This window comes from Pseudonaja textilis, chromosome 3 (genome assembly GCF_049901715.1).
Source record: "Pseudonaja textilis isolate UNSWEBS1 chromosome 3, rPseTex1.2, whole genome shotgun sequence".
NCBI classification, from domain to species: Eukaryota; Metazoa; Chordata; class Lepidosauria; order Squamata; family Elapidae; genus Pseudonaja; species Pseudonaja textilis.
This window is the reverse complement of record NC_141992.1, coordinates 58,551,695-58,579,201: the sequence shown is the minus strand read 5'-3', so window position 1 is coordinate 58,579,201 and position 27,507 is coordinate 58,551,695. Positions and strand designations below refer to the sequence as shown.

Genomic DNA, 27,507 nt, shown 5'->3' with positions numbered 1-27,507 from the left:
TTGTGTGTCCTTTGCTTTTTCTTCTTTCTTGTCTTTGATGCCTTTTTTTTTCTTGCCAAATGCTGCTTAATAGCAGGAAATGAACCTCAGCAGTCTCCAACCCTGCACCCCAATTTCTAATATCTCTTTTTAGTCTCCTTCCTCTGTTTTGCCATTATTCACAATTCTTTTCCACTATCCCCTGTTTGCCTAATATATCTCAGGGAAACTGAACTCCCTGTTATTAGTAGTCCCAGGAGCCTAAAATAACCAAGAGCTACAGATCAAACATCATTTAAACCTTCCACCCAAGCCATTTATTTGGATTAAACCTTAATTCTGGAATATGTTTTTGTGTTTGTATTGTGTACTAATAGGGATTTTTTTTTGCACTTAATTTAATTTCTATTTACTTTCTATCTTGTGTTTTTAATTGGGCTTCTAATCTCATTGATTAATTCTAGACTTTGTGGTACTTTTAGTAATATACAAAGAAGCAGCTTTAATGGTTAGAATACACTTTATCCATGTCAATAAAACCATTTTAGGACCTTGTTATATGAGTTATAACTCAATTTAATCCCCAATTCCCTTCCCCATTTCCTCCAAATTGCCAATATACGGTCATTATTTAAAGTCTGGTCCTGGCTGATCTTGGAAACTAAATGGGGTCAACCCAAGTTAGTGGTTGGATGAGTGTTCTGAGAATATCAAAGCTGTTGACTAAATTATGTAGCAAAGAAAATATTCTGAAATAATGTAAAGCTGTCAAGAAAAATGCATGTATGCAGTTGTCTGGACTCAAGTTTGACTCAAGGGTATCTTTGATTTCAGTAGATATCTATTAAGAGGTAGTTTAACTTTTGAGACATATTCCTGACTATATCGAGTTATAATCCAGCAATATGAAGCATCACTCAACCCAAATTAGAAAATAGTCGTGGAGGCAAAAAAAGCTGCACACTTTTTTTGGTTAGTTGTTGGAAAGACCAGGAAATGACCAGAGATAATCCCCAAATAAACAATCACTACTTGAGCCATGGTGGTGCAGTGGTTAGAATGCAGTATTGCAGGCTAACTCACTGCTCACTCCTGAAGTTTGATTCCGACTGGCTCAAGGTGGACTCAGCCTTCCATCCTTCTGAGGTTGGTAAAATGAGAACCCAGATTTTGGGGGGCAATATGCTGATTCTGTAAACCACTTAGAGAGGGCTGTAAAGCACTGTGAAGCAGTATAGAAGTCTCAGTACTATTGCTATTGCTGATGATCTTCTAATGATTTTCCTACAACCTACCAATTTCTCCCTTACGTTTTTTCTTATTGAGAGTTATTCCTGTTTTTTCATTCCAGCTCCCTAATTTCATCAATACAACACTTCCTCCACATGAGCAGGTTACAGCTCAAGAGATTGACAGGTATTTCCGACAGGAACTGATCTACAAGAGGAATGAAAGAATGGGGAAAAGAGTGATGGCACTCTTAAGAGAGAATACTGACAAGAGCTTCTTCTTTGCATTTGGAGCAGGTAGGATCTCAATCTCTTTTCTGTTGATTTCAGCATGGGATGGGATAATTAATTTCATTTTCTGATGTAGTTTGAAAAGAAGATGGTTCTTCCAGTCTTTTTTTCTTTGGTGATACAGTGTACCAAGGTAGTCAGATCAACAGCATGGTGCCTTTTTCAGTGCTACTGTTATTATGAAATTTGGGTGATGCTTATTATTATTATTATTATTATTATTATTATTATTATTATTATTATTATTATTATTCACAAAAATGACATTATCATAGCAAACGAGATAACCATGCTGGGTTTCATATCACAAATCACTAGTTGAACACCTCCCAGATTGTGCGAGCAGATCCCAGTAAGGTGGCCTTCTGCAGCTGACCAATGGTGATCTTGTCAGCACCAATTGTTTTCAAGTGCTTGTCTAGGTCTTTAGGCACAGCACCCAGTGTGCCAATTGCCACTGGAACCACCTGCGCTGGTTTATGCCAGAGTCTCTGTTGTTGTTGTTGTTGTTGTTATTAAATAAGATTGTTACATTCTTGAAAAATTAATGACTGCGCGTGTCACAGAACTATACAGAGGTTACAATACTTGAATTTTTGTATGTGTCAGGTAAGTATTCAGAGTTTTATCATGCTGCCCTGGATTTAGTTGCTGATTGCAACTATTATTAAGTCTTCTAGCTATACACAGTTTTAGTTAAGTTTATATTTGTTTCAATTTTTTAAAAAATTAGATTGGATAAGCACTTGTGAAACATTTCACACATTTTCCTGCATAGTATTAAACTTGAAGAGATAGATATTGTCATCATTTCTCTGCCTTCATCAAGAGATAATGAGTCTGGCCTGTTAATGAATCAAGATTGTTAAGTTCTTGAAAAATTAATGACTGCATGTGTCACAGAACTATACAGACATTACAAATACTTTAAAAAAAGCAATTCCAGATAAACATTTAGGTAGACTCTAGGACACTACTTCATATTTTTAAAAATTAAATATACACATTTGGAGGCAAATTAAGCCAGTTATATATTATATATGATGTAGTTATACTTTTAAAAAATTATATTGTGTGCAGTGGAGATTTTCTCTATGGTGATGTGATGGAATGTTGTGTGGACCTGGATGCCCAAGTGGGAGGGTTACATTCTTGAAGAGTAAGAGGCAACTTAGCCCAGACATCATGTAAGAGAAAGAGTATGAAGACAGCCCCTCCCTAATAGTTAATAGAATATATACATAGTCCTTGACTTATGAGTACAATTGAACCAAAAATTTCTCTTGTTAAATGAGACATTTGTTAAGTGAATTTTGACCTATTTAAAGATTTTTCTTGCCACAGTTGTTAAATGAATCACTACAGTTGGTATGGTGGGGAAGCCATATTCACTTAAGTTGGTACATTGGAAACTAAACAGTTACCAACTTATCAACATAAATGAATCCGGTTTCCCCATTGTCTTTGCTTGTCAAAAGTTTGCAAAAGGTGATCACATGACTTTGGGACACAGCGACAGTCATAAGTACGAACCAGTTACCAAGCATCTGAATTTTGATCACATGATCATGGGTATACTACAACAGTCATAAGCGTGATAAATGGTCATAAATCACTTTTTTCAGTGCCATTGTAACTTTGAATGGTCACTAAATTAACTGTTATAAGTCAAGGACTTTCTGTACTGTAGATCCAGATAGTACAGTCTTCAGTATGGCAAGATTTTGTCTTTAGGTACGAAACAATAAAGAACTCAGCTCGGAAGAACTGCTATGTGTCATTTTTGGTTTGGGGCTTCACCAGGTGTTTATGTAGTCAATAATATTATTTCCAAACGTATCTGTCTTAGTCCCCACAATTCCACATCTATAAGCAGGAAATGTTTCTTTATAATAATACACTAATAATTCTAAAGAGTATCTTTAAATGATATTACTGGTGGCTGACTTTTTGCCCATGCAATTACCTGGCTTGACACAGAGTCCTTAAGATGAATGTGTTCTACTTTAGCAGTAAGAGCCAGGAGGCTGCTGACACAGTGGATTATAGTGCTGAATCATAAATTGGGTGAGGCCTCTATTCAAACAGTCTCCATGGAAACAAAAAGCTGTCCTATCATTGGCAAGCAATAGAGAAAGCATTAGACAGCAGCTAATTTTCCTTTCCTGTAGGCAATGTGTGCTTCCCTTAGCAGTTTAGGAGAGAAAGAATTAGCCATTAGTTGTAACAGTATTTGTTGAAAAACAGAATATTGCCTGCCTGGGAAGTAATTTCCTACAGATTTACAAAGCACCATCTCATAAAAAGTATCCTATTAGCGTAAAGTGAAAACAGATATAAGTCCAGGAGTATGTCCACTGTTAACATTGTTGTTGCTGAGCAGGGATTTGGAATGCCATACTAGAGCAAGATCCAAAATTTCACAGCTGGCAACTGCATTTCTACTGAAGTGAAGCAAAATGAACAATCTCAAATTTAGAATATTGACAGAAAATTGGACCAAAACTAAACAGTTGAGAAACTTTATTTAAGGAGACCTTATAATAAACCTCCAACTAGCCTTCATTTTTATGGAGTGCAGTAATCAGGAGAAGCGGTAAGATAGAGAACATTTTGAAACAACGTCTGCATTGCATGTGGAATGTGAGCTAGTCCACAGTATGTATTCTGGCCTCAGTCCAGTCCTGAAGTTTCCATTTTATTGTTCACCTCTCACAGTACAGCATCTTTCTACCATAGGTACAAACCTTCTTCATATACATCCACCTAGAGTATCAGGTTTCTATGAACGGCTCTACCCTGGGAGAATGAGATGATCACAAACACTTGCACTGAGACTCCCTCCTCCCTTCCAAACTGAAAACAGATGCTGTTTATTGAGCAGCATCATTTCAATAAAGTGTGGAAAAGAAATCTGTGCAAAAAGTTTGTTCTTCTTTGGTCACAGCTAATGTAAGCCATGCAGCAAAGAAAACAAATGGTAATTCTATCATCTCTTTATTGCCAGAATATAGCATAAAAGACAAAAGAGGCCCCAGTAGTAACGGAGCCATTGATTTATTGGTTAAATAGGCTGACCATTGTTTATCACTGCAGATGTTTCATTTGTTGGTTAAAGACACAAAAGCAATAATGCCATCACGTCAATCAGATAGTGAGTATAGTATTTAAAAATTAATAGTTTTCAGAATGGGAGAGCAATGAGTGGAACATAAATCTTAAAAAGACTAGTTTCTCACCAAAAACACCAATAGCATTTAGACTTATATACCACCCCATAGTGCTTTACAACATTCTCTGAACATTTTACAAAGTCAGCATATTATCCCAACAATTGTGGTCCTCATTTTTCCGACCTCAAAAGGTTGGAAGGCTGAGTCAACCTTGAGCCTGGTGAGATTTGAAAATCCTAAAGGATTTTCCAGAAATGGGATTTTTCCATATATTTTACCAGGAAACGTGGATAAGGCAGGCTCAAAAAGTATGCACCTCCTAATCATACCCAAGGGCTCTGAATCCATTTTGCTCTCCCAGTTCACAATCACCTAACCATAACCATAAGTAGATTTTCCATCAATGGGATTTTCCCATGTATTTTACCAGGAAATGTAGATAGGGCAGGCTCAAAGAGGATAGATGCTCCTAACCATACCCAAGTATAGCCATTTGGCAGAGGTGATGTTCAGCAGGTTCTGACCATTTCTAAAGAACCAGTAGCAGAAATTTTGAATAGTTTGGAGAACTGGCAAATATCACCTCTGACTGGAAATTTAAAAGTATTCTTCCCCTGCCACGCCCACCAAGCCATGCCCACAGAACCAGTCATAAAAAAATTTGAATTCCACCACTGCCATTTGGAGCCCTTGGGTATGATTAGGAACGTGCCTTATTTACTGTTCCTAGTAAAATACATGGGAAAATCCATGTAAGGTTATGGTTATAATGAACATTCTACTCGATTACTCTTCCTTAGGAGTAGCAGATAAACATTCTCCACACACACATACAGAAACTCCCATTTCTGGAAAATCCCTTTAGGGTTAGGGTTAGGTCACTGTGAATTTGGAGAACAAAATAGACATCGCCAATGCATATCCCTTCAGTATGGTTGGAGAGTGCATACTTTCTGAATTTGACTTATCTACGTCTCCTGCTAAAGTACATGGGAAAATCCTTCCATTTTCCTCTCTGAATTCACAATGACCTAACCCTAACCCTAAGTGGATTTTCCACCAATGGGATTCTCCTATGTATTTTTACGGATAAGGCACACTTGAAAAGTATACACCCTCCTAACTATACCCAAGGGCTTTGAATGCATTGGCAATGTCCATTTTCCTCTCCAAATTCACAAAGACCTAACCCTAACCCTAAGTGGATTTTCCGCCAATGGGATTTTTCCATGACCCAACCCTAACTCTAAGTGGGTTTTTGGCCAATGGGATTTTCCCATATTTTTTACCAGGAAATCTAGGTAAGGTTAGGAGGTTGTGTACTTTTCACATCTGACTTATTTACGTTTCCTGGTAAAATACATGGGAAAATCCCACTGGCCAAAAATCCACTTAGGGTTAGGTCATTGTGAATACAAAGAGCAAAATGGACATCACCAATGCATTTGTTGGCCTTGAATATGATTAGGAGGGTGCATACTTTTCAAGCCGGACTTATTTACCTTTCCTGGTAAAATCCCATTGGTGGAAAATCCACATAGGTTATTGTGAACATGGAGAGAAAAATGGACATCGCCAATGCATTTGGAGCCCTTTGCTATGGTTTGGAGGGTGCATCCCTTTTGAGCCTGACTTATCTACGTTTCCAGGTAAAGTACATGGGAAACATAAATAAGCCTTAGAAATTCATTCTTCCTTTTTTAGAACTCCTTGGACTTTTGAGAAATCTATCATATAGAGTCCTGAAAATAATTTGAACTTCTCTGTGGTTTAATTAGATTCAGTCAAATTTGTTGGATTATCACATTGACCATCTTCACATTTGAAGAAATGATTTTCTTTTTTGGATGAGTTCAAAAATCAGTGGATGGCTGATGCAACTCATGGATATAACTGCTACTATCCAGAAATAAATCTCATAATTCTGCTGTTGGAAATGTGATACTATCATCTTATAAACTATTGCTGGGATGTATTTTTCCCCCCACAAGAGATTCAATATGTCATTTTGTGAAACCTCTTTGTCATTCTTCATCAACATCCCTGGTCAGAGGCAGCTATGCTTGAGAGCTCCCTTAAAAAGAATAGGGGTGGATTCTAATAACCCAACTCTCTCCCCACACCATTCTATGAAGTTATATGTAATTTTGTTATATCTAATTATCTATTCATTTATTTTTATCCCACTTTTATTATTTTTATAAATAAGTCAACACCTCCCTCCTCCTATTTTCACCACAGCAGCCCTATGAAATGGATAGGGTTAAGAGAGATGGACTGGGTCAAGATCATCCAACTGGCTCTCATGGCTAAGACAGGACTAGAACTCATAGTGTCTAGCTTTCTAGCCTGGTGCCTTAACCACTAGACCAAGCTGTCTCCCTTTCTTTGAATTCTCAGTTCCCAATTGGAAGAAGGGGAGTTAGACTTCAGGGACAAAATAATATTTACCTTCAAAGAGCAAGAAATGCATTAACAGGCACCCTGTAAAGCTTCTTTAAAATGAAGAAAGTATAGTTATTGCAGCAGAGGTAACAGAATACTCCATTTTAATAATGTAACAGGAATGTGCTGGATCTTCCCTAAAGTTGTATGAGAGATTAGGAAGAGATTAGGAAACACATAAATGGAAAACCCTGGTCTTGAGGATAAAGAGGAGACTGCTACAAAGAGTTAAGAACATCCAAATGTCCAAACTGTTTGTTTTGGTCAGACATGGAAAATCCAACCATCAAATCTACAACAAACAACATCTAACAGTCATATTTCTCTTGATACATGTTTTGTATGCAAACTTCTAAAGATATATCCGCTTGCACTAATTCAAGTTTTATTAAAGATAAAGGTTCCCCTCACACATACGTGCTAGTCATTTCTGGCTCTAGGGGCCGGTGCTCATCTCCGTTAGAACGCCAAAGAGCCAGCGCTGTCCGAAAACATCTCCATGGTCATGTGGCCAGCATGACTAAATACTGAAAGCACATGGAACTCTCTTACCTTCCCACCAAGGTGGTCCCTATTTTTCTACTTGCATTTTTACATGCTTTCGAACTGTTAGGTTGGCAGAAGCTGGGACAAGTAATGGGAGCTCAGTTTGTTACGCGGTGCTAGGGATTTGAACCACCAAATAGCCAACCTTTCTGATTGACAAGCTAAGCTGAGTCACCACATCCCTTAAAGTTTTATTAACATTGGTTTATCTAAATAATTTCCAAATCAAGTTAGCTAATTGACTCATTCAGGACTTTGGTCAGCTGCTTGGAGGGCAGATGGTAGCGCAAAACTTGAATACTCTGTTAGAAATGAATTTAAAAGTACATAAAATTATGCAGCCATGTCTAGTATGTTCAATACAATGGGTGTTTATGCCCCTCACCCCCCACCCTCAATAAACCAGACAGGAAACATGACCAGATGAGCTAATTCTACTTTATTGTCAGACTACATTAGTACATTACAAGCCTGAAAATTCAAATCTCTCACTGACACTTTTAACACTCTGATACGTTAGGGTGGATCCTTCTTAATTTTCTTTCTTTGTGTCAAGTGCCAGGAAAATCAGGAGATCCAGACAGTTCAATTGAGTGTAAAGATTTTATTGTAAAGCTTGAGCTCTCTACAAAAATCTGAATTACTAGCGTCCAAGGGAAATTAGCAGAAGACAAGAATAGAAGGAATTTCAAGGTGAGCTGGACTTAGATCTCTTGTGGACGTCACAGGACTCATGACTGATGATGTGTTTGATCCTTCCCTTGGTCTCAGCCTTGCCAATACCTACACTTTGTCTGTTAAGCATTTGCGGATGCCTTCCCCTTTCTGCTGAATCCCTAGGAAGCATATCTTCCCCTTCTCCCTCAAGGCATCCGCATATCATTACAGGGTATAATAAAGGTGAAATGAATATTCCAGAAAAGGGACAATGTGGAAGCACTTGACCCATTCTCTGTATCCGGAGAGATTTTCAGATAATGCCAGATAATGTTCCAATTGAAACCCCCTTCCCCTCCAATTTGTGTTACGTTTTGAACAATCTTTCTAAACTTTACTATGACGCCTATCATCTTGGTTTTTCTTCAAATGCTTCTATGCCCCAAAGTCATATATTACATGAGTGGAGTTCTACACCCTTATTACAGCTGAACTCAGATTTCATTTTGGGAAAACCCATAACAGTGCATTCCAAGCCTAAACTCCAAAATCTGCATCGAAGTATACCACATTCTTCATGCTCATATAAACTGCAAGGATATAAGAAATCTCAAAAAGAATGAGTCAGAGTCTGGAAATCATATTATATGGCAACGAATATGTGACTGGGCTACATTAGTAGTAAAGGAATCATATGCTAATGTCTTGGATGTTCAACCAATTGGAAAATTTGAAAATGATTTGAAATTCAGAAGGAAGATTATTTCAACTTATTGGACTCAATTACATGGACATTACAGTAGTTTAATAAAGAAATTGTGAAGATACACTGTTGATAAATAAGTGGGATCGGCTGGGGAAGTAAAGAAGGGCTCTTCCATCACAGCTGTACATTCTATACTGGGAAGGAGAGAAATATAAGCAGAAGTCTATTTAAATAATTTATCTTTTTACTGTAGTAGGTTTACCTTCCTATACTCATTCACATCTTTATATTCGTTTTATAATACAACTAGCTCTATAAACCCATGCTTTGCTATGAAACTGTGATCAGGTTTAGTTTTGGGGGAGGAAAATAAGGAAAAAATTGTGTCTGTGCCTACCAGCATCCATCGGTATTCATCTAGCTAGCATCCTGTCAGTGTGTGAGAGAGCTGAGGGCTGTTTGCAAACTGAAACAGTATTTGATGTGTGAGCAAGAAGGAGACAGCAAGGAGCCTGGGCATCCTTAACTCATCTGTTCTATACTAAAGCTGGTTGCTGCTGTGAAACTAAAACAGAAACTACTCTCCTCTGGTTGTGCTTTGCATTTGGAACAGATTTCTTTTCAAGTGGGAAAGGGGAGTAGAACTGCTTAGCATCAGAGCGTGTTAATAATATACAAAATACAAAATACTTTTTCGCTTTTATAGATATAGATTAAACCAGCATATACCTTTCTATCATCATGTAGTGAATCCTTATAACATATTACAAATATATAGTTTTACGTCATCAGTGAGTCCTTTTCTTCCAGTTTGGGAGTCCGGAAAATATGGTTGTAAATTGTAGCACTAGAGAATAGAACTTTAAAATTATCCTTTCATTCAAATTACATGTTTACTAATTATACTAAGAAACCTTTTCAGATGTTATAGCAATGGCACAAATGTTAAGGATGAGCTGGGGTGGGCTTCAAAAATTTTAGCAATTGGTTCTCTGCCCACTTGCTGGGTGGGTGTGGCCGTAGTAGGCGTGGCCTAGTTGGCCTCCTCCACCATGAGGGGCGGGGTGCATTTTTGCCCTCCCTGGGCTCCAGAGGCTTTCCTCAAACCTCCAAGAAGGGGAAAATGGCCTTCCTGGGCTCTGGAGGATCTCTGGAAGCCAGAAACGGGCCCATTTCAGGCCTTCCCAAACTTCTGGGAGGCCCATTTTACACACTTTCTGAGCTTCCGTGTGCGCCCTGCACTTACCTGCATCCAAAACGGGCCACGTGGGGAATCCTGAGAGGGGGGGTGGCTTCACCAGGAGGTTTTGGGGTTTCTCAACTGCCGGGTTTTCCAAGCCTGAACCCCAGTATGGGGGTTCAATGCTATCTCCCATCGCATGTTTTGTATACCTGTGGAATTACCAAATTTTCTGTTTTTCTCCTTTTAACCAGTATAATTCTGCTGATTTTGCGAGATTTCTTATTCATTCTACCAAAACAAAAAGCAAACCCCACCACCGCCACCACCAAAAGTAGAAACAGTTTTGTTTTTTTTTAAATAAGGAAAAAAAGTTTCGTATACATATTTTGGAACCATAGAAAATATGCAGGTAGCATGAAACATTCAGTTTCAACAATATGGGCTGGTTGTAAATATCACATATTTGTACTCTATACTTAAAAGAAATTAGATTTTAAGTTGGCAGAATTTGGGATATTCTGGGTCTCTAAGGTCCAGGAAGAACAATAGTTCTTCCTGGACATTAAGCTTGATTGTCATCCTTTGAAGATTAATTAAATGAGTTTGCTTGACACACTTTGAGAAGAGTTGATCTTTGTTTGAAACTTTCACTCTTGTGAACCCACATGATTGATAGACAATTCAGTGCACCAAACTTATAAGAACTGAAGTGAGCTAAGAGTTTCCCAGCTGCCTCTTCCAGCTGAGAAATAGCCAAACAGCCAGGGCATATATGTCATTAAAAAGAGTTAATATTTTGGTAACAAAAATATACATATATCATCAGTGTTTAAGAAAAAAATGTCATCTGGCTTATTTCATTTTTATACTCAACTAATTTGCAAGTAACACATATGATAACATCCAGAAATTGTGCATGCCATTCACTTGGACTTTATTTTTCTTAAAAGCAGCTGATTTTCCTGTATTCATTTAAACTTTTCATTTTATTTAAAAAGAAACATCACTGGCACTTCTGGATTTGATGATTGTATTTATCATCTTTGAAGTTCAAGTGTATAGCCAAATATAGCGTTGTATTATCATGGAAGGAAACTGTAATTAGTTAAATGATAAGGAGATGGATTCTTAAGGCTAGTGACCAATCATATGGCACACCAACTTTATTTTGATTTTAGAAACAGTTAAGAGCTGTTTATCTAATAATACAAAGAGACAGTATAGAATTGTGTTTTCATGCACTTCTTATTCACGCTTTCTGAATTAACTCCATTTGTTGAATTGATGAGTTTATGAAAACGTCACTTCATATTTTATACCTCTGGGTCATGCATTTTGCCTAATGCAAACCATCAATCTTTCACAAAGGAGATTGGAGAAGCATACCTCGCTTGTTTTAAAGTGGCTTGTTATTTACTCATTTTGTCAGAAGGGTGTTTTGTTTTGTTCCTTGATTCGAGATTATTTAATGAATAAATCCAGATTAAGATTCCAAACTCTGTCAATTTACAAGGTAGAGAAGAATCTTTTATTTCCCCCAATCTTGCCCAAAGACTCTATTGTAATTTTAGAAACAATAGGTATTGATTATGCAACAATGTAATCTGCTATTATGAAGAGCTGAAACAGCTTTTCATAAACGAGGACACATTGTCTGGACTTGCTAACCCCATTGTTAATATAATTATCCCCTTATTTCTCATTGGCCAAAAAACAAAATCTAATGATAATAATTTTTCAGGAAGAACAGTTGTGAATTCAACTCTGATTCTACTATTCTTAACAAACTTGCAACTGAATGAACAAATTTAGGCATAGATAGTTCCATCCGATGCATTGGACTATAAATTAAAATATTTTCAATTCAGAATTCAACAAAGCATTCCTATTTATTTAGGGTTTACCTTACTCAGTATGGAATGTTCAAATAACAAAAAATGGATATATACCCCCTGATGTTCTCAGATTAACACTATTCAGAGATATCCCTGTGTCTTCATCAATAAATGTAACAAGCCCAGCATGGAAAACCATATTTCTATTTTCTAGTTAAGTACAAACTAGTTTCACCTTTATAGAATAATTCTTTTTTCATGCCTAGACCTACTTATTACAAAGAGATCTTCCTATCAGGCAACTCTGTTGTACTCCAATTTTAAGCAGGAAACAATCCAAAAAAATACACCTTCTGGCCCCTTTGTTTCCTTCTCAAGGATATTGCCATTTTGTGATACAAAACGTCACAAGTCCAAGTTTAAGCTGGCTGAATACAGTTCTTATTCTGAATTTGCTAGCTATTCATGTGCTTCAGAATTCAAAAACGTAAAACATCCTCACCAAGCAGTTTCTGAAGTCCCTCAATTTGTGTCATAAAAAAATGTCCGTGTTTTCTGTCCTGCCTTGTCCCACAATCTCTGGAGCTGACAGCGCTGAGTAGGAACCCTTTTGCCTAACGTTTCTGTTTTTCTTAAGACTTGCCAATCATGTCATTTGCCTTTGCCCAAAGTTTGTTGTCTTTGCAGATGGTCACAGCATGAGCTACCAAAAGTTTCAGTGAGCTGGACAAGAGATTCTGTTAACCTAATTCAAGCGTATGACCTGCCATCCAAATAGAGTACAAAGGGACTTTTCACAGACTGGTTGCTACCCCTGATATTTCATTTCATAGGTTTCAATTAATCTGTATTTATTGCCACTTATCTTACATGGCTAACAATATCAAGGGTTTAGAGAGTGCTTTTCATGTCACACTGGGTCAATTAAAAAGCTACTTAAAATATTTGCAAAACTTTTCATCCAAATGTTGGCTGAGCTGCCTGTTTCTAACAAATATACTTTAAACAAACACCCTCCTTATGAAGAATGGCATCTACCTCTATTTGCCCTATTTGCTCTATTTGAATATCTTTAGAGATCCTTGAATAATTTATTTTACTTTTGCACTTTTATACTTCTGGTTTAGAGAGAACTAGTAGAATTCATACGTATAACAGAAGATGCTTTGAAGATCTTGAGAAGGAGACCAGTATAGATTGTAAGCAGAAGGAATCTCGTTTTAGAAAAATAAAGAATGAAACCCATACCTTTTCACCAGGAGCCATAAATTGTCCTCTGTTCAGTAGTATATTGACATACTGTAACTGTTATGTGTTCTTTTATTTTCTGTGGAAATATACTGTATTAAGACTGTAGTCATTTTCAGACACTGAAGCCACATTAGAGTACTAACTTTTAAGGAGTATTAAAATTAGATTTCAGTTGTTGAAAGTATATGGAGGATATCTAGATAAGGAAAGATGGTATTTATTTTGAAACAATATACAATAGGCATATGTTCATCTCTTTGTCTCTATTGTATCTTATTCTTTTCCAAAGCAACAGAAGAAAATATTGTTCATAAACATTTTAAGATGCACTTTAGAGCATTTGCTACAATTGTGGGCATTTGCCACAATTTCACTGGCATGCTAATGTGTCAATTGGCTGGTATATTAAAAATCCTTGTAAAACCATTCGTCCTTATCTTATAATTTTGAAATAAATTCTTTTATAATTTAGAGGCTGCCTAATTCCAAACACTCTGGGCAGCTCATCTTTTAAAACCAAGAACACTTAAAAAAATTAAGAAACCATAAGACATTCAAAAGGGTGGGTGGTGGGGGGAAACTAAGAGAAGGAATGGCAACAGAACATAAGTATGGAAGGGTAGGTAGATTACTAGTAAATTTTAATCCACCTAACTAATTACTTAGATGAACAACTAAGTAAGTAATTAACAACTACAAGGGTGTTAATTTATATTTTAGAAATCTGGTAGAACCAGTGAAACGGCAGCAGATGGAAGAGAAAAAGCACCTGTATTTTCAGAGAAAAGGAAGGAAAAGTCAGGGAACTGGCTGGCGAGGTTTGGGAGAAGAGCTTCCTCTGACATTGCCCATGCTCTCTGGAACATCTTGCCTCATGAAGTGAGGTCAGCTCTAATCCTCCTGACCTTCCATAAAGAGTTTAAAAACCTGGCTCTGCCCTTTGTCTTAGGGCATCAGTGGAAGGGTTTCATATTGGGGGTGATTGATTGATTAAAAATGGATCCCATCCTCTCTCCCTCTCATCATATTCCCTCGCCCCCATCTTTCTGAGCTAATTGACTTTACATTATTTCATTTACTTTTATTATAGCTGATACAGTTTTATCTTTTAATATTGTAAGCTACACAGAGATCTCATGGCAAAATGGGTGGCTAATAAATTTTACAAATAAATTAATAAAAACTTCCTACAATCCTATTCATGTGCCTTCCTACAGCATCCCTAATCCTTCAGTTTAGTCTTTACACCTTATTGGTTCTCTTCCCCTGTGTAATTTCTAAACTCTACATTGCACTCACCCCTCACCCTCTGAATTGGCTATTAAGCTACATGGAGGGGAGTGGCTACTTTGTTCCAGAACCTGTTAAGGTTACCACAGCCTCTTTTCAGTGTTTTTAAAATAGATAGGTTGGGTGATCCAATCATGAAATTTGTAGTTTGACCTTAAGTCTTCCTTGGTGTTGATAGCTACTTTTTTTTCTCAACTCATATTTTGTGGATATAAACCAGCTCTTCCACTCAATAGATTTCATTTGTGCTTTCGTTATTTAATTATGCAGTCTTCAATGGTCACAATTCTGGAAAAATATGAGACAACACCAAGGACATCTGCTTTCCTTTTGTTATTTCGGCTATGCCATGCATAAACAGGGAATGATGGATTGCCACTTGGTTCTTAACAGAAACATGGAAAAGACCTGGATTTAATTGTTCTGTATTTATTACACAAAAGGAGTGAATTATGACCTACTTAGCAGCATCTCCATTGAAAGTGAATATTAGCACTGGAGAGAATGAAGAACTGTTCTTTGCCAGAGATATAACCCTGTCAAAAACGGCTCCCTCCCTCTTGCTGTGCTCTACTGGAAAAAAAAAAACATCATGAATGTGCTACCTCCTGCCAGTTAAAGCTCAGGGTGAAATGCAAAACCAAAAGCTGCCAATAGTTATATATTTGATTCAGATGTTGTGAGATGTGTTTGGTTTTTCTTTGCAGGGTGTGAGATCAGTCAAGAAAAAAGGGGAAGAATGCAACAACGCAGAATGGAATTAACATGTCTGTGCATGTAGGGAGAATTTACTATCCCCCCCCCACCCCCACCCCCATTGAAATGATATATGTTTATGATGGGAATTTAGCAGAGCTGGAGCACGGTAGAGTTCTCTATAGAGTTTGATTTCTCTCTATAAGTTTGCTGACCCTTGGCAGCTTTAATATCAAAGGGTTTGCATTCCAAAGAGATTGATTTTCCCTGGACTTACTCACTCCCCCGTGCTATTCTAACTGAATAGGAGCAGATGGTTTCAAAAGCTTTACTTTGAAAACAGGATCAGAACAATGAATCGAGAAGTTCTGATCCAGTCTCATGGGATTTTTTCCCCTCCTGAAGAGATAGTATATCTGCATATAGAATGCCACAGAATATAGTGCTCTGTCCCCCTCTTGTGGATACAAGATCATGGAGAGTTGCTATATTGTATAAGGACTCAGTTTAGAAAGTAAGGAAGAATAATATATCCAGGTACCAAACTGAAGATCGGTGTGTATTCATTAAGGATTCCAATCACGTCTCATATTTAAGGGATCCCAGTAGATTGAAATAATTTTTAAACAAAGCTCTCAAATATCTTGTTATTCGATGCTGCTTTACCTTAACCTTTTTTTAAAAAAAATCAAATGGTCCAATAAACAGTTCAAGTATATCATTTTTTAAAAAAATATTTCTGTTTCTTCCTCTTTACCTGGATTCCTACTAGGTTTACCATATCTCTCTTGCTCTGGACTAGTTGACTTTTTTCTGTTGTCATCCCTCTCTACCACAAGTTTTAATCAATAAATAATCATATCTGCCCTGTGAAAATACAACAGGGTGCATCATAATGATAATTGTGTAGAGTTGTGGGCCATTCATTTTTGAAACTTGCTTGTTAGACTTTGTAAAAAAATTTAAACAACCACCCAATTGATTTTAGTCATTCAAATATAATAGCCAAGATCCAAAAGTCACCAAGTAATCCAAATACACACAAAGTGTTTCTTTTTTCTTTTTCTTTTTTTCCCACTTTCTCTTCCTGGGGTTACTATTTAGTTGCAAAGTTTCAGTTAAAATGTATCTTTTAGAAGTCTTATTGAAATTTTACTTTAGATTCTTTTAAAGTCCAGGCAGTCTCCTCCCTCTTCCAGATCCTTCCCTTATTCTTTTTCTCTCCCTTCCTGCTTATAGAAGAAAAAGTTTTTAATGTCCAGAAATCTTTATTGTCCCTTTGGCATTTAGTTATATTTTCAGCTTAATTGCCTGTTGATGCCAAAGCGGATTTTTCCAATTTCTTATTCTTAATTGTCAATATAAGGACAGAGAGAGAAGAAAAAAAAAGGCAAACCTTTCCCTTTTCACTTTCTTTTGCTGCTTCCGACTCTTCTTTGGGAGCGATGTTATTTCTTGTCAAATTTAAATTCCAGGGTACCTTAGTTATTGCTTTTTCAACTTAGCCCAGTCAGCCAAAACTTTCATTTCTTTTCTTCCTCCTGCATGTTCTTTTCCGGTTGAGTACTTCTTTGAGGTGGCCATTTCTGACCACTGCTCCTACCACCTTCGGGAAAGGGAGTTTGACCAGCTGAGGAGGAGAGATGCGGCTCTCCTCGACCCTGCTGGCAGTCTCCCCCTTCTTCACTACCTCTACGGGGTGGCTTAGCCCCGAAACCAGCTGGCTCAGGGTGCTCCAGTGGCAAGCCCAGGCAGAAACCGCGTAAGATTGCGGATTCCTGTCTGTCGCTGAAGCCCTTCAAACCGGAAGTGTCACTTTTCCCAGTTCTTTATTTTGGCTTCATCTACTTTTGGACTATTTTGGCACACTTTTTGAAACCATTTAGAACATTCAGACCTCAAACTTACCACCCAGAGTTTATGCTGTGGAGGACATGAAATAGATGTATCATATTAGCCTCAGCTTCTTGGAGGCAAAGTAACATATGGCTCAAAAGATTAAATTATAGACCTTTTCATAATACTTACAGAAGAAAAGCTATGGAAGAGCCATTGTACAATACCTAATTAATATTGAAAAAACATTTTGAAATAATGGATGAGAATATGTTCTCTAAGGCACTGGAGCTTTTGCTTCTTTGTTTTCAAACAAAAAAAATGTAATATTTTTTTGAGGGGGGGAATGCAGCATTTGATTCAATAAAGGATTTAATTCAAAGATATAGAGAATACTTTCAAGGTTCTATCATTGTCCTCTCTTTTTTCTATCAGTTGTTGGTCTTCAAATATTTTCTTCCTCCAGATACAAGATGATAGATAGATAGATAGATAGATAGATAGATAGATAGATAGATAGATAGATAGATAGATAGATAGATAATTGCTTAATGCCTTTATGGACCTTGTTGCTATGACTCATCTTTCTTCTAAGCAAGAAGACCAGGCTTTGATCAAATCTGCTTATATTTAGGGGAGCAATATTAAATATGGGTTAGGATGAAAAAGAAAAACCCATTTTCCATACAAATGCAAGAGAGAGAGAGAGAGAGAGAGAGAGAGAGAGAGAGAGAGAGAGAGAGAGAGAGAGAGAGAAGGAAAAAAAGAAGAATCCATTCATTTGGGGAAGACCTACAATTTATATTTTGGGACTGATCTCAGTGTGTAGGTTAATGTATACATCTTGCTATCACAAGAAAATAAAGACAACCAGAATTAATTGTTCCACCTACTCTTGGCCATCCTGCTCTTTATCATACTAATTGTAGAAGGTATCAACTACTCAGCATGTGTTCATAGCATAGCAACTGGATGAGGACCAGGAGCTCTAAAATTCAGGTTAGATTATTTTTCTCATCATCTGCCTGAATTGTCCTGTGCCTGATTAGCATTTGATTAAACCACTTCTAAAATGCCACAAGAGATGCAACATTTGCCATACTTTGCAAAAGTGTTTTCCTCTTCACATTGATTGTGTCTGAATTAATTTCACTAAGTGCTGAAACAGGAACAATATTGACGTTACAGAATTTTAGGAAGTTGTTATGCCTATCCAGATAAGAGGGTTTTAGGGTCATCCATCCCCCTGAAATCAGTCCCTCAATGATTAAGAAACTTAATTCACATTCATATGTACTGACTATAGTTGGTAATTTCTGTTTTCATGGGTAGCTGCACTGGAAATAAATTAGTTCTGCTTTGTGAAATAGTTACACCATAGTCTCACTGATCATCTAGCTATTTATTCTTAAACTGTACAAATAAAATTTTTACATGGTTAATCTAATTTTAGAATTAAGCCATCTTGAGTTAGACTGAAGAGAAGGAATCTGCTGTTTTACCCCAGGAATCCCTGTACCCCATCTCAAAATAGTTTCCAAAAATATGGATAACCAATATTTTCATGACTAGGTTATAAAGTAAATGGTTTGAGAAGGTGATAGAAGTGAAAGGTATATATCAAGATTGTGGCCATATTACTAATAGGTCTAAGATTTTCTATTTTTTGCTGGGCTTTGGGTGGATTAGGCTGTCATTGAACTATTTTCAACTTCCATGATACTTTTTACACATTATATTGCCTTACCAAAGTGACCAGAAACCAAAAAGAAAAAAGATGTGATTTGTGAACTGCAGGCTGCCCAGTCATAGCCTAGGAGATTAACACAGATGTTCCACTTCTACTGCTTCTTTGTCTACTTTAGTGTTCCATCTATTTACAGTACTTAACATTCTATCTTCTTTATAGTGGTAAGTATAATAGGTACTACGGTGATTTATGTAGCAAAAGGTCAAGATATTTTTTCCTTCCACATCATTGTGCTTCTTTCTTGCAGTTGTTTCTGCAAGCACCTGTTGGTCCCTACTGGAATAGAAAAGGATAAAGCTAATATTCGTATTCCATTCCATTTCTAGTCATTTTGTTTAATCATTATGCCTAATTGATTTGTTCTGGTTTAATACCGGTGGGATATACTTTAATCACAAATCATTTTGTCACCACTCAGAAGAGTACTCAAAAATTCCAAATAGCTGAGCCTTACACATTTTAAGTGGCCAGGGTATGGTAGTAGGGATACTATTTTTCCCAAAAAATAGAAGTTTGGAAGGCTCTTTTTTTTAAAAAGGAATAAATGATAATAAATAACTCCAAGCCCCTACTAAGACGTCTTAGTATTTTTGTAATCGTTGAATTGCTTCAAATTCTTTGATTACCTACTGTGGACTGTAATAAATAAGAATATTTGTAGCTCAGGGCTGAAATGAGGGGTCCTTGATGCTCTCTGAGCTTAGTTGTTTTTATTACCTAAACTATGTTACATCATCAGTGCCAGTAAGGAGTGTGGTTTGCTGTCAGCTTAGTGGCTTAGTGGCTTCTAGTGGCTTGCCACAGTGTAGGTTGGGGTGGCCTTAGATATTCTTTTGTTGTGTGAACAATTAAGACTTCTCTTTCCATAGTTAGAGAAATGGTGGGAACAGTGATATAGTTTTCCTCTGCCACTTTGCATCACTGGTGGTGATTTGATACTATGCGCTATTTTGTTATTATTGCAACCTTTAAGTCAGGAAAACTATTTCTAGCAAACAATGAAAAATATAAAAAGGAAAAGAAAGTTAACTTTCTTATTAGGTTCACTATTGCCAAATTGCCAGAACAGTTAATGGTTTTTAAGCAATCAAAGAAGCTGCTTGTGAAGGAAACAACTACTGATACAGATATCAGGTGTGAGCAGAAAGAGTTTGCCAGTTTGAAATATGAAAGCAGCAAAGTCAAAGATAAGGCAGCTAAAACTCTGAGGCCCAAGATTATAGGGGGAATTGAATCTTGTTGACTGAAGCCAACAGGGATGTTCTCATGTTTTCCATTAGCAGAAGCAAAAATGAAGTTTATATATGTGAAAAAATAATTTTTGAGGTGTCCTGATTTGGAAAATTGGAATATGTCTGTCTGTTTAATTTATCAGTTTTAATGCATAATCAGGACAAAACAGTACACAGTGTACTGTTAAAACAGTTGTTTCTAACTATAAAACTGTGTCACAGAACTCAACAGGCTGTGTCCTGTCCTGGATACAAGCAAAAATATAATTGAGTAGTCCAAAATGCAATTGATAAGAAATCAAATGATAGCTAAAGCAAGATACAAAAACAATAGTCAATACGTTAATGTTGAAAGCCAAACCAGATGTAATCCTAGTGAGGTTTGAAAAGGTGTAAGTCAGAGAACAGTGCTCTGGACAACAAAGAATAAAAATTGGGGTGGTGCAGTGCAGTGGTGGGATTCAAATTTTTTTATCTACTGATTCTGAGGGCATGGCTTGCTTGGTGGGCATGGCATGGTAGTCATGTGACTGAGTGGGCATGGCCAAATCAATGTCACTCACATCAAGGGGTGCCTTGGCTGGCCCTTCCTATCCCAGCCATTCCTTGTCACACCCAGCCTCAACGTAGCTATAGTTCTGTAAAAATGTTGTTCACCTTTTTTTGACTTTATTATCTTCATACCATTATTAATACATATGGACCACTGAAAGGAGGAAATGGCTCACATGCTTTGCCCAAGAGGCAAGTAGGCTTTTAAGGGGTTGCCATAAAGATGGGGGTAGCGGCAATGTATTTTCCAAAGCTCCAGAAGGCAAACAAAAAGCAATGGATGGAAACTGGACAAAGAGAGAAGCAAACTAAGACTAAGGAGAAACTTCCTGACAGTGAGAACAATTAACCAGTGGAACTGCTTGCTGCGAGAAGTTCTGGGTGCTCCAACACTGCAGGTTTTAAAGAAAAGACTGGACAGTCATTTCTCTGAAATGGTATAGGGTTCTCCCCAAAGTCCCTTCTAAGTGTTATTTTGTTACTCTGGCACCTTTCCCGGGACCTCTATTCAGAGTTTGGCATCCAAACCTCCAAAATTCCTTTCAATTCTATTAAACACAAGTGTATTTATGTTCTGGACTATAGGCATTGAATGTATATAAACCCTGAAACATATGTGGTAGCCCTGGGCAAAAGAAAGGCCGTAAAATCACTCTAGGTGTAGGGACAGAGTAAAATATTAATATATGATAAATAATGGAACAATTAAAAATAATAGCACAGAGGTTTTTTTTCTCTCTCTCTCCCTTCCTTCCTATTTGTTTTTCTTTCCTTCTTTCTCCCTATTTCTTTTTTCTTTCTTTCTTCCTCTCCCTTCCTCTTTCTTTCTTGCTCTTTCTTGCTCTTTCTTTCTTTCTTTTCTTCTCTCTCTCTCTCTCTCTCTCTCTCTCACACACACACACACACACACACACACAGACACCATACACTTTCTCTCTCTTCCTTTCTATTTCTTTTTATTTCCTTCTTCCTCTTTCTTTCTTTCTTTCTTTCTTTCTTTCTTTCTTTCTTTCTTTCTTTCTTTCTTTCTTCTCTGTTTCTCTCTCTCTCTCTCTCTCTCTCTCTCACACACACACACACACACACACACACTCTCACACATATACACCTGGTCTGGGACGATCTTAAGGATACAAGTGACAAAGTTACAGTCATACAGTCACAAGTGGGAGGGGATGGGTGATAAGGAGTGATGAGAAGATTAACAGTAATAGTAGTGTAGACTTTGTAAATAGTTGGATAGTGTTGAGGGAATTATTTGTTTAGCAGAGTGATGGTGTTTGGGGAAAAACTGTTCTTGTGTCTAGTTGTTCTGGTGTGCAGTGCTCTATCGTGTTGTTTTGAGGGAAGGAGTTGAAACAATTTATGTCCGGGATGTGAGGGGTCTGTAAATATTTTCACAGCCCTCTTTTTGACTCGTGCAGTATACAGGTCCTCAATGGAAGGGAGGTTGGTAGTAATTGTTTTTTTCTGCAGTCCTAATTATCCTTTGAAGTCTATGTCTGTCCTGTTGGGTTGCAGAACCAAACCAGATAGTTATAGAGGTGCAGATGACAGACTTGATAATTCCTCTGTATCAGCAGCTCCTTGGGCAGTTTGTGCTTTCTGAGTTGGTGCAGAAAGAACATTCTTTGTTGTGCTTTTTTGATGATGTTTTTGATGTTAGGGGTCCATTTTAGGTCATGTGATATAATAGAACCTAGAAATATGAAGGTCTCTACTGTTGATACTTTGTTGTCTAGTATTGTAAGAGGGTTTCTTCTAAAGTCTACCACCATTTTTACGGTTTTGAGTGTTAAGCTGATAATATTAATAGTGTAACAAGCTAGGAACCAAGATTAGATATTTGTTAGCAACAGAGCTTATCTATATCTCCATCAAGATAATCTTCTTTACTTTTTCCATCTTCTTCCCTGATTTACATAAAGATGTATGAATTATAATAAAAATGTCCTTTCTACCATTTTCTGCCATATATATATGATGGGTAGCCTTTCCAACCCCTTGGAAAAAATTAGTAACAAAAATTAGTAACTAATTTTATCTTAGTTACTAAATGCTTATAAAGATTTAAAGGGTTTCCTTGTATAGTCGTGACCAACTCATGGGGATGGAGCTCATTTCCAATTCTTAGCCAAGGGAGTCTGGGTTGTTTGACATTTTCATTTTGCATGCTAGGTTGATAGGAGCTGGAGCAAATAATGGAAGCTCAGCACTCAGATCTCAAAGCCAGACTGTCAGCTTTCCACCTGCCTAACTCAGTGTCTTCACTGCTGAACATTGCACCCAAGGGTGGGATTCAATTATTTTAACAACCAGTTCTCTGGGCGTGGCTTAGTTGGTGGGCGTGGCTTGGTGGTCATGTGACTGGCTGGGCATGGCCAACTCAACATCTCTCACACTGAGGCACGCATCTCCTTGCCTGGCTTCTTATGACTGTGGGGATGCTGCAACGGTCGTAAGTGTGAAAAATGGTCATAGGTCACTTTTTTCAGTGCCATTGTAACTTTGAATGGTCACTCCACACAAGCAAAGTACCAGCAAAGGAGGGGAAAAAACTCCAGAGAGGTTCCTGAGACAGGAAGTCTAGTCCTGCCAAGAATGTAATAAGGGTTAACGGAGAGGCAGTTTCTGTAAACAACAGCAGAATGTTTCCTTCCTGCCTTCCTTACAGGATTAGGCCAGTAATTTCTTCTAACAACCAGTTCTCTGAACTGCTTAGAGTGTTAACAACAGGTTCTAGAGAATAGGTGCGAACCCCACCCGATTGCACCACCTTATAAGCCAACAGACAAATAGCATAACACTATATCCATGGTGTTTAACATTGTAAAGGCTTTTGCTTTAAATACCCCATAATTATTGTCATTTATGCTGCTTGTGAGAAATTACTCCAAAATGTTTTGGTCAACCAAATGTTTTCAATTACCTGTTTGCATAAGAACAAAAATCTTGGGAGAGGAAATAAAGAAGCAAACTTATTTATTTTTTTTAAAAAAGCAACTTATTTTATAGGGTTGGTATTTTGGCTCAAAGCAATATTTCACATTCTTCAGGAACAGGAGTTGTGTAAACTTCTGGTCCTTTTATGCAGAAGCAACAAAAGGTGGGAAAATAGTAATGTACAGATATGTGTCCCCATTCCAAAATAATTAGAAGCAGATTCCAGAATTTTGGAAGAGCAAATTCAGTAATCATCTATACATAGGGATTCAATCTGTTGTTTAATTCCCTCGATCAGGGAACCAGGCTTTTGATAATGTGGGCTGAAGCAGTTTCTCCTACCTTAATCTCTTATGGCACAAATCCATCATAAATTATTCAGGAAAGGTAGGATTTGTTTGTGAGGAGGATAATAAAAATATTTAAGTGGATGGATGATTGTAAAGACATAGTGTTTCAGCAATTACTCACTCCTTTTGGGGGGCCTTTTCTTAGTTAACCTTATAAAGCACAGGTTCTTCCTTTTTAGTATTGTGCACTTCATAAGAATATTCTAATAAGGTTAAGGTACAGAGTCAAGCTCACCTTCTGTACCTTCATGGACACATCAATGGAATTTCTTGGTGACAGTACAGGAATGTTTTCCCTTTGCCTTTATTGGAATAATGTTTAAAAATGGAATCTATACTCTATTTCTTGGCGGTTTCTCATTCAAGCACTAACATAGTTCCTGAACTTCAACAAGGTTAGGCCAGGCTGGAGCTAGTAAACTCCTATAAAAGAGCTTATGTGGAATTTTTTTATGTGTGTATTTTCAAGTGAGTCTTGATACCTGTTGACTGCTTGGATTAGTCCTTGCCATTTTCTTGCCATTTGGGGGGGAGGGGGGGGAGAGGGGAGGAGCAACTTATCAATTGCTTCTTCATAAGGCTGAGAGACAGTGACAAACCTAAAGAGAAGACTTAGTCTCTTGATTTCTAGCTTGCTAATGTTAATCCCTTGTAACCGTGATGGCGAACCTATGGCATGTGTGCCACAGGTGACACACAGAGTCATTTGTGTTGACATGCGAGTTGCAGGCAAACTGACCTCGCTGCGCATGCGTGCACCTCACAGCTGATTTTCAGCTAGTTTGAGGCCCTTTTTGGCCTTCCAAAGGCTTGAGGAAGGCTTCTGCAGGCTTTGCAGGCTGAAAACTAGCCCCGTTTTGTCACTTCCTGTTTTTCCAAAAATACCAGAAGTGATGAAACGGACCTAGTTTTTTGCCTGCAAAGCCTGCAGAAGCCTTCCTCAAGCCTTTGGGAGGCTGAAAAAGGCCTCAATCCAGCCAAAAATCAGCTGTGAGGCACAGTGCAGATAAGGGGGCTGTCGGGGTGGATGGAGATTGGGCGAGCATGCGTGAGGGGAGTGGGGGGACACACATTGCCTTCTAGGTGGTGGTGAGTGTGCAAGCGCACCCACAATTTTTGGCACAGAAGCCCAAAAAGGTTAGCCACCACTGCCTTACCAACTGCTTCTTAAAAGTCAGCTAAGACATACACTAATTTGGTACATTATGAAAATGATTATAAGCCATGGTTATATTTCTCTTATGATGTGGGGAAATAATAACTGTAAGTTCCATTTTCTAATAAGCCAAATTTTATTCTCTCCCTCTCTCCCCCCACCTCCATACTATTCCAATCATGTATGACTATACAGTAAGCAGATCCTCCAGAAAAACAGCTTTATACCACTATTAGTGAAAGAAAACTGGCCTCTCTTTTTAATGTTGTCATTCTTAACATTATCAGATATAAACTCAAGTATGCAGATTTAAGAAAAGGCATGGCTTGTCACTAGAAAGAATGGTAACATTGATCTCACTAGGAAAGTCATGTTTTTACTATTTCTGCTTAAGCATCTGTCATGCTAACCACCAATCAGAACATAGAAATAACATACAGTCTTTTGTAAAATGAATAAGATGCTGCATGAATAGAGAATACGGTATAAGGGCTTCTTCATAAAATTAATAATTTACAATTGATGAATGAAAAGAGACCAACTCATAGAAGATTACCAATAAGTCTATCAATAAATGAAAAAGGATATAAATTTAAGGTGAGGATATATAAAGAGGCTTTTTACATAATAATAGAAGAGAATCTACAGAAAAGTTTGTGAAGAATGGATAGTTGGAAAATTTTGGAAAGTCTTATTTAAAGGAAGAAATATTTCTAATTCACTTCATCCTAATCTGATTGTTGACCTCTCCCAATTGTTTCATGTACACTTTTAAAAGATTGGGAAAATAATTGCACGGGAGTATCTAAAGTTAACCTCTCACTAACACCAACTGAAACCACCAACTCTGGAAGAAGTAGGATCACTGGAAAGCAATGCCACCTATCCTAGTTGTGGTTTGCAGTTCCAAAAAAATACAATGGTCATCACATATCTTTCTGATCAGAAGCATTTATGTGTATAGGAGTAAACTTTTAGAATGCAGTTTACCTAAGGTGCATACTTAAATTTCTATTATTTTTTTAAATAATTATGTTTGAACTTCCATTCTCCATGACATTTAATATTTGAGAATTCATCTTAAAGCAATCATCGCCCTTGGGAAAACATTTTTATTGCATAAAGTTCAAAATCAGATTAAACATAGCTATCACTTCGTACATATCTTCTGAATATTACATCCATGTGTCCTGAAATGTGTGTACAACAAATTGGTTGTAAGTAAGAGAGAAAAAATGGTTAACCAGGAGTTGATCATTTTGTCCTTCCCCACTCCTCTTCTCCTCCCCCACCCTCCTTGAGACAACCTGATCTTTTTCATTTTTCACAGAATTTTTCCTTGTTCACATTAATCTTACAACTATCAGGATAATTTGCAAGTTGAATCTGGCAACTAGACTTTTTGGGGGGTTTCAAGAAGTTTCACTGCCCATCCAAGCAGCTTCTTCAGTCTGAATAAGTTGGTTAAGGGAATCTGAGTAGGCAGGGAGTTGGTGGAATGTGCCAACGTTTAAAATTCTTTGGAGTATTCCTGCACTAATCTCAGGGTTTCTTCCCCAAAGTATATTAGTAGAGTAAACTATTAGGATGTTTTTTAAAACAATCAAAGAAACCAACTGGCTCCCATATGTAAGCTTTTCTTTAAAAACTTGGCTATAGGAAAGCAGCATGGATGCAATGTATTAAATAGATGCCAAAACATTTCTATATGGAAAGAGATAAGGGTGGACAACCAAGCTGTAACAAATGGACTTTGTATGAAGAGTTGAATAATTGAATTCTTTTTATGAATGTGCCAAAATAATCCATAAGGCAAGTGATGATTATTTTCACCATCAGATGATATGAATCACATCCAGAAACAGCAGCCAGTTATTTTGAAAGATTCCGTGAAATTTTTTTAAAGGAATTTTTCTAATTTGTCTCCTTGTGATGTCTCATTAAGTTTTGTGCCTACTTTGGCATTGTTTCAAGAGTTTGAATAACTTAAGAGTAGCTTTTAAGCAATTAAAATAAATAAACTAGAGTGGTTTGACAGCACAGCTATTTGCATTATATGTTATTACATATTTTTGCTTTGTCTTCCAGTACCAATATCGGTTCACAATTTATAATGGAATAAAGATTTGGTAAAAAAAAATTTCATCAAAATCCTGTGATTTTTTTCTCTCTGTGTTTTTCTTTTCGTTCTTTTTATAAAGCTTTTCCATCGTAACAGAAAACTGTGTGCTTCTTGTCCATTATTCTCAATAAATGTTAATATAAATTAACATACATTTAAGAAAGTGCACAGCAACCAGCATATTATTGTTGGGGGGCAGGGGGAGGCGCGGCTATTTTGAGTACATTAGAGGCTAGCAAGAACTAAGGCAAATCAATCCACTTTGGAGATCAAGAAATGACCTTG

At 37.3% G+C, this 27,507-nt stretch overlaps 1 protein-coding gene across 1 annotated transcript in view; it reads left to right on the top strand.

The window, feature by feature from the left end:
- TRABD2B (TraB domain containing 2B) overlaps positions 1–27,507 on the top strand; it is a 234,857-nt gene that overhangs the window by 183,055 nt on the left and 24,295 nt on the right. Inside the window, exon 4 of the mRNA XM_087928677.1 lies at positions 1,331–1,505. Coding sequence (XP_087784803.1) covers positions 1,331–1,505 — 175 coding nt within the window. The remainder of the gene's footprint in view (positions 1–1,330; positions 1,506–27,507) is intronic.